The sequence below is a fragment of the Cygnus atratus genome, chromosome 3 (assembly GCF_013377495.2).
Source record: "Cygnus atratus isolate AKBS03 ecotype Queensland, Australia chromosome 3, CAtr_DNAZoo_HiC_assembly, whole genome shotgun sequence".
Lineage (NCBI taxonomy): Eukaryota > Metazoa > Chordata > Aves > Anseriformes > Anatidae > Cygnus > Cygnus atratus.
The window spans coordinates 35,006,684-35,020,046 of NC_066364.1; the positions used below are offsets into that span (position 1 = coordinate 35,006,684).

General features: G+C 44.3%; 1 protein-coding gene and 1 long non-coding RNA gene across 3 annotated transcripts in view; one reads left to right on the forward strand and one right to left on the reverse strand.

Moving 5' to 3' along the window:
- Positions 1–5,744, reverse strand: part of PHIP (pleckstrin homology domain interacting protein) — a 115,636-nt gene extending 109,892 nt beyond the window's left edge. Inside the window, exons 1-4 of one of the 2 annotated variants that reach the window (XM_035571353.2) lie at positions 5,340–5,744; positions 5,155–5,213; positions 4,981–5,010; positions 4,769–4,828 (exon numbers count right to left, since the gene is read on the reverse strand). In XM_035571353.2, the coding sequence (XP_035427246.1) occupies positions 4,769–4,828; positions 4,981–5,010; positions 5,155–5,213; positions 5,340–5,385 (195 nt within the window). In that variant the 5' untranslated portion in view covers positions 5,386–5,744. Of the gene's footprint in view, positions 1–4,138; positions 4,376–4,768; positions 4,829–4,980; positions 5,011–5,154; positions 5,214–5,339 lie in introns of those variants that run through there. The other variant, XM_035571352.2, reaches the window with a different exon arrangement.
- Positions 5,745–6,404: 660 nt separating this feature from the next.
- Positions 6,405–9,028, forward strand: LOC118260838 (uncharacterized). Its single transcript, XR_004782313.2, has 2 exons — positions 6,405–6,677; positions 8,070–9,028. It is a non-coding gene; the product is annotated as an uncharacterized LOC118260838 (long non-coding RNA).
- Positions 9,029–13,363: the final 4,335 nt, after the last annotated feature.

The following is a 13,363-nucleotide window of genomic DNA, read 5'->3' on the forward strand; positions in this document are numbered from 1 at the left end:
ATGATCTGTTTTTCAACTACTTAATACTTTTAGTGGTTAAGACCAGAGCAGATAAATCCCCACAAACCTTAGTATAAACAACCTGCTGCAAGCTTGCTACTTACCACATGGTAAGTTATGAACAACTGTAGTAGCACTTTCAGCCTCGTGGACCAAAACTTTCAACTGTATGTACTACTGTCAGCACAGATGCACCTATATGTCTGTACTAGACTCATTCCAAACCTCTTTGTGTTTTTTTTCTTTTTTTTTTTTTTGTTTTTTCTTTAAAAGAAGGTGCACCTTAGAAACTTAATAGTCCCCTTTAGTCCATCTTTCACAATCTTAGTCTCAGCCTGAAAGAACGAGTGTAAAGCAGCTCACTGACATACACTGGCTTGCTCCTGAGGTAATGAAAGGGAATTGGTTCTTTGCACAATTTATCATTAAAATATAATGGTTTCAACAGAGAGGCTGTAACATCACCTGAACTACCAGCTATGGGAGTAATCTGTAGGACAGAAACACTGGTACTGTAGAACTAAAAAGCAGCTATTTAAGTTTACATATGTCCAACAGCAACACCAATAATGAGACCAAAGACATTGCTAAGGATCCCAACTGTTTCACAGGTTTTCATACCACCACGTCTAAGTCTTTCAGGCCACCTTCCCAAATACCATACAGACTTTCCTCAAAATAATGTAAATAAAAACTAGATAAGGTAGCTTTGATTTAAGTTTCATTTTTCTTCCCAGTTCTATTGAATACCTTTTCAGCACAAGACTTCGTGAAGAAACAAGCCACTTACTACTTGGTTACTTATTAAAAAACAGAATTATTAAACAGTAACCACAACACTGCCTAGAAGACCTTACTGTGTTAGAAAGTATAAGAACAATGAAACACAGTGACATTTTACAGTGTCAACATCCTGGTCCCCCGACACTCTCTTTGGTTACCCAAAGGTGCATGAAGTTACAAAGAACAAACGTTAGAATGGCCTAAATATAAAGCCCGTCATTTTCACTTTAAACCACATTTAGTAATTCAGGGCAGGGGAAGAGGAAGTGACAAATGTCAGCAAAATAGGAATAAACAATTTCTGAAAACAATAAAGCATGTTGCACTGTCTACTAAATCCACTGCACTATCATCCTATTCGATGGGGATTCTCTGCCTTCTCCCTCCTCAGCCATCACCAACATAAATAAAATCCTGCAGAGAAACTCACAGTTACTTGAATATTTCAGATAAGACAAAGACAGTTAACACAATAGTTCTGAGTGTATACACTGTGGTGCCTGTACGCTAGAAGACCTAAAACATCCCCATGATAGTTTTGAATTGCTACAGTGAATCTTAACAGTCACCTTCAGCCAGCCGAAGTCCACCTTGCCCCGAAAAGGAACAGCCCCAGCAGATCCCCCAAACCCTCCCCAGGCCCTCCGACCATCTCCCTCATGATGGTGTAAGGCCCACGTGGTGCTGAGCGCACAGAGCCAGCTGAATCATCTGAAAATCATTGTTGTACTGCTCATTTTTCAGACAGTTCAGCTCCCTTATCTGACTGACTGCACACTTGGATGAGCACACAAAGGATGCAGCAGAACTGGATAGCTTTCAGCAACAGCACACAATTAGATCAGCTACACCCACAGTGAAACTGGAACATGAAAAAACAATTACCCTGGAGTCAAATGATGCACCATAGCTTGTTTGTGTGTCAGGGCCCTAATAAACATGTTTTAAAGCCTATAAGCAATTCAGAAGGCTCCCTCAACTCTGCTGAAGTGAGCCATTAACCCTCTCGAGAGCCCTCAATTTTCATCCCCCATCATGAGAAATCCTCTGCCTCTCAAGAAGAAAAGAAAAATAGCAGTTCAGTAAGTTTTCACAACTGATACAAGAAAATAAAAACATCCTGAGACCTGAGGAGTCTGGCCACCCTTGGTACTTAGGCTGTATGTAGAGTACTAGGGACACCATTCTCAGAAAGTCTTTGGCCCTAGCACACAGGTGTAGTACTGGCAACAGAAACACTAGCCTTGGCACTCTGAAATAAGAGACTTCAACCTCAGAGCAAGAATCAAGTAGTTTATGCCCCAAATAGTGACTGCAGGAAAAAATAAAATATAGAAATACTAGAGTTTAAGAAAAGACACTGAAGAATACAAAACACAGAACAATGACATTTCTGAGCTCATGCATTTTTCTGTGGCATTACAAGCCTGCACAGCATGGTGTTAGCTTATAAGAAAATGAAATGTTTGCTTTCATTGGCCAAAGAGAAAAACTTAAGTAATTTACTAGATGAAAATTGCTTTCAATTTAACATTATTTGCACAAATTAAGCCACAGAAATAAAATATATTAAGACTACATGTTTTGGTTTAATACTAGAAAGTTAACTCTAATAAGATTTCCTAAATAAATGTTTCCAAAAAGAGGACAAAACCAGGAACAATGTCTCTTGAAAAGATACGCTCCACTAGATCCACATAATTACACCGGTAATAAATGGCATGGGTTTGCAAATAATAGAACAGGAGCTTGGGGTTAAATCCCATCAGCTGTTGCACAGAGCCTTTACTCCCTTCTAGAGTAAAAGTCGCGCCTCTAACATTACACTTATCAGGACTTTTGATTCTTAGCTTTTCTCAGCCCTTTCTGTGAAGTTTAGTGAAAGTTCAAGGCATTCAAGTCAGGGGAAGGGTGCCAGTGCATGACAAAACATGCCTTCTGCAGAAAGAAAAGTCAGCATCTTAAAGGTAGAAAAAAAGATACACATATCTTATTGCAATTCTATCATTAGAAGAATGAAAGAACAGAGGGCTAAATCAACACCAACTTCTAGCTTTGCAGCTAAAGATTCCTGGGTTAGAGTTAAATGAGTTTTTGTTAACGAGAACAGGACATTGTAAAAAACACTTCTTTTGTATGAAACAACCTTCACCTTGCAAATACACTTCTCTGCCAGTTTTCACAAGCCTAAAATGTCAAGTGATACAAAGTTCACACGTCTTTGACAACTGAAGCCAGAGCAAACATCCAGGAAGGAGAGAAGTATCAAAGTAACCAACTGCTTCCCCCCCCCCTCCCCTCCCCCCCATTTCCAGGTAGGGGCAAAGTGGAAAAGGACACATAAATGTTTACCACCAGTCTAAGAAAGCTTTGTTAAGAAAAGAAGAGTAGGAAAAGAGAAGGGACCCAATTACCACCATACGGATCCAATTACCACAAACACATGGATTCGGAATTAAGTCCAAATTATGAGATGTCCATCTTATGTCATTACGTACCTATTCTAAGTTAGTATCCATCTGCATTCCAACAAAGAAGGGTTTGAATGAACTTGTCATTAAAGCTTCTTAGCTTAACTTTACCCATTATACACTGAGACTGCACCCCCATCCCTTTAAAGGATAAAACACAATAAGGGAGTGACTTGTGCCAAGTTTTACCACTCAGCTTGTGACCGTTGCTTGGAATGGAAAATATGGCCTTCAATAACCACATGCATTACAATGCCTCAGCGAATTCACCTCTTGGTTCAGGAAAAAAAATACAATAAACAAATTGTTCCAACCCTAAGAAAAGACCATAACTCACATTGTAGCATTCACCAATGTATGTTCAAAACAACCTCCATGCCACCCGGTGTTTACTGGCTGCATTACGGATGGGAGCTGTTCCCTCTCTTTTTGTACGAACTCAAAAGTTCTCCACATGTCTAAATCTCACTTGTGGAGGTCAGAACTACTACAAACAGCCCAAAAGCTCAAAGGGAAACCTTGCTTTGATGACCACTACAAACAGGGCTCACTCTCCCCCTGAAATGTTATTCAGAAATTCAGAGACTAAAGTATACAATCGCGCACCTGTGACGAAAACAATAGTGGCAACAAGTTGTTAACAGGCACAATTCAGACATCTTAACTGCTGTCTTCCCAACTACCACAGTTCACAGGATAACAAAATACACATGTATTTATGTTAGGAGAGAGCGGCTCAAACTACAGTAGGGGAATTAGTACCTTTTCTATCACAGATCCCCACCTGAGATGCAAAGCACACACTGGGAGATAAAAGATAAAAAGGAAAGAAAGGAAGAAGGGGAGGAAAAAAGAGGAAAAAAAGGCAAGAAAGGGAAGCAAACCTGGGCTGTGAACCTGGCTGCTCCGGCTATCCTTGTGCACAACAAGCAGCAAGCCCTGCAGGGCATCTTGGGAGCAAACCGGGAAGCCTCACGCTGCAGCTCCCAAGCTGGGGGAGCAACGGCGAGGATGTGCGTGGGCACATAAGCGTGCAAGTCCGCGTGCAAGCGTGCAAAAGTGCGTGTGTGCGTGTGCACGGGCGGGCAGCGAGGCGCGCCCCCGCCTCCCGCCATCCCGCCGCCGCTGGCCCCGCCCACCTTGGGGCTGGCCCCGCCCACCCACGGAGGCCCCGCCCCCTGGAAGCGAAGCCCCGCCCCCCGCGGCCCGTCCGTGACGTCCGCAGCGCCTCCGCGGCTCGCGCAGTGCGGGCGGCGGCCCCGTGCCCCTCACGGCTGAGGGGGCTGCGCGCGGCCGCGTGCGTGAGGGGGAACGCGAGGGGAAGGGCCCAGTTAAAATAAATAAATAGTAATAATAATAACAAACCCCCCAAGTTTTTTTTTTTTAAGTCTTTTTTTTTTTTTTTTTTTTTTTTTGCGGGAAATTCAATTTTTCGGTCGGGCTGCTGAGGGAGGGAGGGAGGGAGGAGAGGGGAGGAGCAGGAGCCGGAGCCGGGCCGGCGGCCGCTGCCTTACCAGGTTCTGGTAGCTGCGCGGGTGCTCCTTGCCCGTCCAGTCCGTGCGCTTGGGCAGCAGCTGCGGGGGGCGACAAGAGGGGGGGGGGGGGGCAGCGCCGTGAGCACCCCCCCACCGCCCCCCGGCACCGGGCGGGGGGCGAGGGGAGGGGAAGGAGAAGGGGAAGGTGGGGGGGGGGTGAGGCCGCGGGCGGGGCGAGCGGCGCCGCTTACCTCTTTCTCCGCCACTTCTCGGATCAGGACCTGCGGCGACAACAAAAGGGGGACGGGGACAATAAAATCGATAAATTCGGGGAAGGAGGGGAAGGGAAGGGAGGGCCCTCTGCTGGGGCCCGGCCCGGCCTCCCCCCTCCCCGGCAGGCCCCGGCGGCGCCATCCGCCCCCTACCTGAGCCGCTTGCTGGCAGGGTCCGTCCTCCAGAAAGCGGGCGATGAGGAAGTAGAGCTCTGCGGGGAGAGCGGGGGAGAGGCGCTGAGGGCTGCGGAGCCCCCCGTCTTTTTTTTTTTTTTTTTTTTTCCTTCCCCCCTCCCTCCCTTCCTCGTTCCCTCCGCGCCCGCCGCCCCGGCACTCACCCGCTCGCAGCTCCGCCGTGTGCCTGCTGCCGCCGTCCCCGGACATGGCGAGGCGAGGACCGGAGCGGCGGGAGGAGGAGGAGGAGGAGGAGGAGGAGGAGGAGGAGGAGGAGGAGGAGGAGGGAGAGGGGGGTGGGCGGGGGGGGGAGGAGGAGGAGGAAGGGGGGGGTCGGGCCGCGCTCCCGCGGCAGCGCCGGGGCCCAGCGGCAGGCGGCCGCCCGGCGGCTGTCACCGGCGGTTCAGCGGGACGAGGCTGGGCTCCACCATTCGAGCCCCGGGCAGGCAGCGGCAGGAGGAGGAGGAGGAGGAGGAAACAACAACTCGCGGCCGCCCGCGCCACCACCGCCGCCGCCGCCAGCCAGCCAGCCAAAAGCGCGATCCCTCCGCCCGGAGAAAGAGTCCCCTCCTCCTCCTCCTCCTCCTCCTCCCTCCGCGCCCCCCGCCTCAGCCCCGCCGGCCCCTGGCGCCGCGCCGCCCCTCCCCCGAGCCCCCAGCCCCCGCCGCGGAAGATGGAGGAGGAGGAGGAGGAAGAAGAAGGGAGGGGGGAGGGTCTCGCTCCTCCTGCCCCGCTCCTCCTGCCCTCGCCGCCCCCCGGCTGAGGGGAGAAGAGGGAGGGCGCCGCGTGCTCTGTGTGTGTGTGTGTGTGTGTGTGCGGGCGGCTCGGGCAGAAGATGGCGGGGCGGGAGGGCCGCTCGGTGTCGGAGCGGCGCTTTTCTCTGCGCCGTGCTGGAGGGAGGGAGGGAGGGCGGGCGGCCGGAGCGCGGAGGGATACGGAGGGAGCTGGGAGGGGGGTTAGACGAGGAGGAGGAGGAAGAGGAGGAGGAGGGGCCGCGGAGGCTGGAGGTTGCCGAGCCTCGGTGGCGCAGCCACGGGAAGCGAGCGAAGCCAAAATGCCCCCGGGGAGCGCGGCCCCGCTGGGGAGGCGGGCTGGCGGGGGAAAGCCGGCCCTCCTCCTCCTCCTCCTCCTCTTCCTCTACCTCCTCTTCCTTCTCCTTCCTTCGCCCCCCCCTCAGGCGGCGCCACCCGGGGGGGGGCTCCGCTGCCCCCCGGCACCCGCGCATAAGTCAGGCGTGTTGGTTTTAGGACAAAAAAAAAAAACGAGGAAAAAAAATGAAAAAACAAAACAAAACACCAACCCTCCCCCCCCCCCCAGCCTCGTGTGTGGGCGCCTGGTTCCTGCCACGGGGGCTGGGGGGCGCCTGTAGGTTGAGCTCATCCTCCTCATCCTCATCTTCCTCCTCCTACTCCTCCTCCTCAGGGCGCTGCTCGTTGTCCTCGCCTCGCCGCCGGAGCCGCCGGCCCCCGGGAGCGGAGCCGCCGGACGAGCGGGGAGCGGAGGTAACGCGGGGCTGGCCCCGGGGGGCACAAAACGCGGCCCCGGGGGATCCAAAACGCTGCCCCGGGGCGTGCTGAGGGCCCCTCGGGGCCGGGAAGGGGGAAACAAAGCGCAGGCCCGCTGGTGGTTAGGTTTAAAAAAGGGAGGAATCTTAAAAAAAAAAAAAAAAAAAAGGGGGGGGGGTGAGAGGAGCGCGGCGGTTTGTCTGCCTCATGGCTCGCAGCGAGCCTGGGCGTTCTCAGGTCGAGCCGCGGCCTTGCGAGGAGGAGCAGCTTTCAGGGCAAAAACAGCGAATTTAGCAGGGAAATCTGTCAGACTTTCACACACACGGTTGTTAACGAACGTAACTGGCCAAGCCAGAAGCGTGTCTGAGATGGTAGAGAAACCAGGCAGAAATACGATGTGCGCAATGAGCCTTCGGGCCTCGACTCTGTAACTTTGGGACAAATCGGGTTTAATCCGTATTTCTGAGCAGCTGAGGGGAGGCTTTAGATGCCTGAGCCCGAGGCCCACGAGCTCTGTTTGAGAGCCCGCAGCCGGAGCTTTGTGCTGGGACTAGAGAGGGCTCCCCGCAGCCGCCCCTCTGCACAAACGGAACCGTGAAGGGTCACAGAAAGGAGGCTAAAACCTCGCTGATTTCCCTCGGTTATTTCCAGTCATCTTATAAAGAGGGATTAAAAACTAGATTTATACAGCAGGAGCCCAGCTTCCACGCATTTTGACGTACAATGATCAAATTCCCTAAAAAAAAAAACAAACCCAAACCTTAAAATCCTAATCTAGCATGGTCTATAATCATGAGGGTAAAAGTGTTCCCTGTTACAGATTTTCCTGAAGCAGTAAAATTGTATGTACTAGGTTTGATCGGTTTATCTGTAGCTTCCCTTGTTTTTAAATTACGAAATGTCTGGGTGTCTCCCTTTTCCCGGTTTTTACAACAATAACCATTCTCTGCCTAGGCTTTATTTCAAATAAACACTTCAAATAATTGAAATGGCAATGAAATCATTTACCACCTAATAAAGATTTAAAAAATAAAGTGACTGGAGTCTCTTTCTTAGCTATGTAAAATATGTATCGTAATATCTCGTAGGTGGTTCTCACAACAAAGGACTACATGAATAATGTGATTAACATTTTAATTTCCCTTGATGTTTACATATAAGAATGTATGCTTATGTATGACATCACTAAACCTATAAACCAAGGAATAGAGAATTTTTAACGGTCAAAGAGTCTGAAAGTAGAGGAAAACTACCCTGAATATATCGAACTTCCCCGTTCTTTTGGCCACTTGTAACTTTTCCCGATGCAGATTAAAATACAGCCCACAGAATCAAAATGTTCATGTGTTTTGTGACTAAAACAAGGATTGTGTCTTTTATTTTTTTTAGAGCACCTAGCAAAATGGAATCCCAGTCCCCGACTCAAGTCCGACCACAGCAGTGCTACAAATAATAATTAATAAGCACCTTTTACAAACATACATTCCTCTTCTCCTTACAGATAAAATCTGATTTTGTTGATGTTTATATGTGGCTTAACAGGGAAGTCACAATGGCCACAAGAGAAGAGGCAGCGTTATTATTGTTTGGTGATGCATGTTAGAGTTTTAACAATTCCTGCAGCAGTAATATATATATATATATTTTTTTTTTCCACAGATTAACAGGGCGTTTGTTTTTTTTTCCCTGATGAAATTCAATTGAGGATGTTTTTGTTACATATACTAGTGGAGAAATATACCCTCATCTCTGAATTTTTACAATCTTGAGTGCTGGGCTTTCAAATAATTCCCTTTCTTTTGTGTGATGTTGTCACCTTACATTATCCATAAGTAAAAATACATCTCTTCTAGTCTGTCACTGAAATTTAATGTTTTTAAAGAGATGTTTTCATTCTGTAAAAATCGACATTAGGAAAAAAAGAGTGGAATTACTTTCCTTCTTCAGATATAACAATTGTTAGAACAAAAAAGAAAATCTCAGATTTTTTAATCTGATAATTTGATCGTTTTAACATCTATCATTACATATTGTTTTTGCTGATGTTAAGTGTCCTGTTATATTTTTGTGGCTTTCAAATTTGAATATTCATACATGTTCACTAAAATAATTTTTAAAAATAATAAAATTTACTAGATTTTGCTGTTAATAAAGCTGAAAACTTAGTTATGGACTGATCCAAAGACTTTTTAAAATTTCTCCTAGCTGTGTTGGCATTTTTCTTTTTTCTTTTTTTTTTTTTCTCCCAGAGAGTGTTTGGCACTATAAGTATTCAAATACAGATATATTCGAGAGAACGCTCTTGAATTACTGCTTATGTTTGGGAAATAAAAATGTAGTATCTTTGATTTCTTCTTGATTTGTGTGTCTTGATAAGTTTTTTTGTTTGTTTTTAATTTGTATTCTTCCCTCATAATACTTTATATCAGTTATCAGTGTAGTTTAGCAATCTTGCAACCAGAAAGTGCATTACATGTTGGCTGCAGTTCTTGATATGAAAATGCTTTCTCTGTTTCTCATGAAATCTGGTCTTTTCTTTATAGACAAAGGAAAGTATTTATGGCTTGTAAATTGCCAAGCCGGACAATGTAGCTAAATACTTGAAGCACAATATTGGGGGAGTGGGGGTAGGTTATGTGAGTAACATAAAGCATTCACTAAGCTTTCTTGGTTGATTTTTTTTTCATTTTTTCCCCCCTCAAATGGGAATTATCACCACCAGTTACTCGTCTTTTTGTGACTGTTGGTTCTTACTCTTGAAACCAACCATTAATTTGTCAAGGGTGAGAAGAGTGATGTTATTATGGAGCCAGCCAAGGGTTTTTTTTTTTTTTTTTTTTTTTACTGTTGTTGTTGTTTTGTATAATACATATGCACATAAAGAACCAAATGTGTCAAAATACAGTACTACCCTGAGTAAATTCCTTCTGCAGCTTTAAACAATAACCTACAATTTAGCTAAATAGCTTCACATTGAAATGGTCTTAAACACCCACTTGCTTATGCTTCATGCTTAAAAGATCCTTTCTGCACTCTACGTTGGTAACCTAGATGAACTTTCAACTGGAGAGCTCCTTACGGATGGCGTAGCCAACATGCATTCTGCCTGGTCCAGATCCTAAATACCAAAATGTATGCTTCCATTCTTGACCTTTATTTCCTTTCTCCAACTTACCATTACCATTGAACATGGACGTCTTCCCACTCAACCCAAAATATACCATTTCGCCTTTTGCTTTCTTCTCTGTGATGGTGAAAAGTAGCGTAGCATTAGAGATCTCTATTACCCAAATTAACATCATTGTTGACAAATTAGTGTTTTATAAAAGCACACAAGTCGATTCACCCCTAACAAACATATTTCTAAGTATTCTTCAATTCTGCAGGTAGAAGAGTAAAATGAACTCAGGTCCCCTATGAAAACATAATTCACTTTTGTATAAAAATTAATAATAAACCTTGAATCTCCCATCAAGAATCTGAAACCAGATCTATACCTCATTTATATTTTGAATGGAAAATGAGTCTGGTTGAAAGTCATCCTCTTTAGTCTACTGTTATCCAAATACATGTAGGTTGCACTAACTATGACATCCTTTCAGTTTCACTATTAAATATTTCAATGAACATGAAAAATTGCCCTTATAAAGAGAAACTAAGAAATAGACCTATGTAATTCCTACTGAATAAAAGACTTCTACTGGTTTGTTTCCTTTTTTCTTTTAAGTAATTTAATTTTTGCCCCTGTATGTTGTAAATGAACTTCAATTAGAGTAACTGAATCAGTTTGACAGTACAGCTTTCTATGCTGACTACATTTCCTAATTATCCAGAGAATTTTAAGAAAAAGATTAAACTGCTGTACTTAACTGTGCACTATTAGGCTGCTCTTCACAGAGAATTTGGGGTATTTGCCATGTTTGGTTTCACGTCCATTTGATGCCTTTCAGGTTTTCTCAGAATTCTAGAGATTGTTTTTGTTTGCTTCTTAAGCAGGACTTAGGAAAAAAAAATAATATGCAGGGTCTATTTTAGAGGAACGGTAGTGCAAAATGTATATAGGAGCAGGAAAACAACGTTTACTATGTTGCTTTCTATACTGGTAGGCGTTTTCTTATGTCATTACTTCTACAAAACTTTCAAAATAGTTTGTTGTTACTATTCTTTCTAGTAAGGTACTCCAATACACCAATGCACTTTCCACTGAGCACAAGAGTTAAGATGTATCAATGGTTTGTTTCACTCATTTCATTTCATAAGTCCTCAGAGGACTTATTTTAAGCCTAAGTGACTTTTTTTTTAATGTTCACAAATTATAAAGTGTATTCAGACACATTTTAATAGTCTATAAATGACTATTTATCTTCCTGTTTCTTCAAATGAAAATCTAGATTTCTGTTCAACCAAGTTTCAGGGCCATTTGCGATTAGGGGGTTGGATCTGATGTTCTAAATTATTGTAGTAACCTGGTAGAAGTGTTAGAACTTTTTAAAATGCAGGTGAGGGGTTATTTGTCTGAATCTTCAGAGTGGGGCTGGTATCAGTAGCTTTGGTATAGACTTGGAGTTCCCCTGAAGTTAATACAGCGGACTACTACAATTTACATCAAAGTAATAACTTCAGAGATGCTGTCATACTTTTATCTGAGATAGTCTGATATAATTACAGGAAACGCTGAAGGGAACGTATTTCAGTGTTTACAGATACTGTATGCGGTTTAGATAAAACCAGAGGAGGCCAGGAGAAATATCAGAGATCTACCCAGAGAAGAGTAGAAGAACATTGTAGGTAAAATTTCATGATGATACATTCAAAATAATCGATCGGAAGAAATAATGGGAGTCAGTTATGCTCCTTATGGGCTCCTAAAGAAATAAAAGAAAGCAAGCTAAATTCAATATCTAGCTTTAACTTTAAAAAAGGACCATTCTATTTATTACATACTCACCATCAAGAATGTGATTTTTTTTTTTCTAGAACTCTAATATGAAAACAGTGAAACAAACCAATGATCCATCTTATGTTGGAATATCATGCTGAGTCTTTCACCTTATCTCAGAAGAATTAGAATTCAGAGATACATGAGGAAAATAGGTAAGATCAAGAAAAAATATTATTTTACGGATAGAATTAAAGACCAAGGAAATGGAATAAAATATTTGAAGAAGGTAAGATAAAAAATGGCACACAAAATATCTGTTTCAGAGAAGATAAAGCAGGATCTTCAGTAAACTTTAGGATATAGTCCAAGAACTGAAGTTGTTGAAAGATTGCAAATTAAAAATGATGCTTTTCCCCCCATCACAAAATATAGCCATCTTGGCTTCACTTTTGCCTCAGAATCACCAAGGCAAAGATTTTAGCAGTCTTCAGAAGAAAGAACTGACGCTTCTGTGGGCAATCCAGCGAGAGTACAAGTGCAGAATGGAAGGATCATTAGGCTGATCCACTACCGCACTGCCCTGTTGCACGCTTTAAGACAATGCCTCGTTTCTCCTGAGTGTTTCCTTCAAATGTGGTTTGATTTCATTTAGAGCTGTCATGTATTTTTATTTCTATGTAGTAGAAATATCTGCTTTCCCCAAAACAGCAATGATGCAATGCAAGGAGTACCAATATTTGCACTTACAGTAAAGATTTTAGTGCTGTTAGCATCGAACCATTTGGCTGACAGTGCCTACTTTGCATAGCATATGTGATTTGTCAATCATCCATGAAATACACATCACTGAGATTCTGATCTCCATTTACTGTTCAGTCTTCTGAGAAAATCCTGGGCTGCAGATCCAGATTTCTTAATATTTTGTTTTCCTCTCTAGCATCCAATTGATGCCTTGAAATGATTATTTTTAATTTTTCAGTTTGCCTAGATAAACTGGAGAAGGGTTTTGGTGTGCCAGGTAGGCGTGGTTTATTAACTGAGATATAAATCGTGTAAGGCAGCTGCTGCTGTAAAATCATTGGTTCCATCTCTTGATTTTACAGATTTTAAAGTACAAGAGACAGGAAGTACAATTACCCTTGCATTACATGATGCTGTTTTTTTTGTTTGCTTCCTTGTTTTAAACCCAGTACTAATTAAAGATGGAGATTGGCACATGGGCTTCCCTTTTTTCCAGGTAAGGACCTACCACAAAATTAAGAGACTGCTCATTCTAGCTCAACTGATCTTTAGTTTTTCCATGTAAAGTGGAGAGGCTCACTTAGCGAAGGCCAAGAAGAACTCTCTTTCAAAGGTGTCTGCCCGGATGGCTGGCTCGTTCTCTCTGGAGGTACAAAGTACTTATTGTGTTTGCTTCCCGGAGGAAGAATTTGAACTGAACTTGGATTTCCCAAGCATCCAAGTGGGTGAAAACTACAAAACTGATGGATAAAAGGCAGGGCTACCATTTGGGTTGGGGGCTAGGGTGGTAAATGGGCTCTGGAAATGTTTAATGAGGGGGGCTTGCAAGCGAGATGAGCAGAAGATGTGTGGATCCTGAGTGGGAATAGACAGTATTGGGGACCCTCAGAATTCTCTCAGATATCCAGAAACTCTTACTGTTGGAAAATTAAGCATCTATGTTTTGAATGGGAGTATCTCCAGATTATTTCCTAGTTAACTGCTATACATGTTCTCACCCAGCTTATCACAGCTACCCCATTAGGGTAGGTGTTCCTGAAGCAAGATCTAGAACATGGGC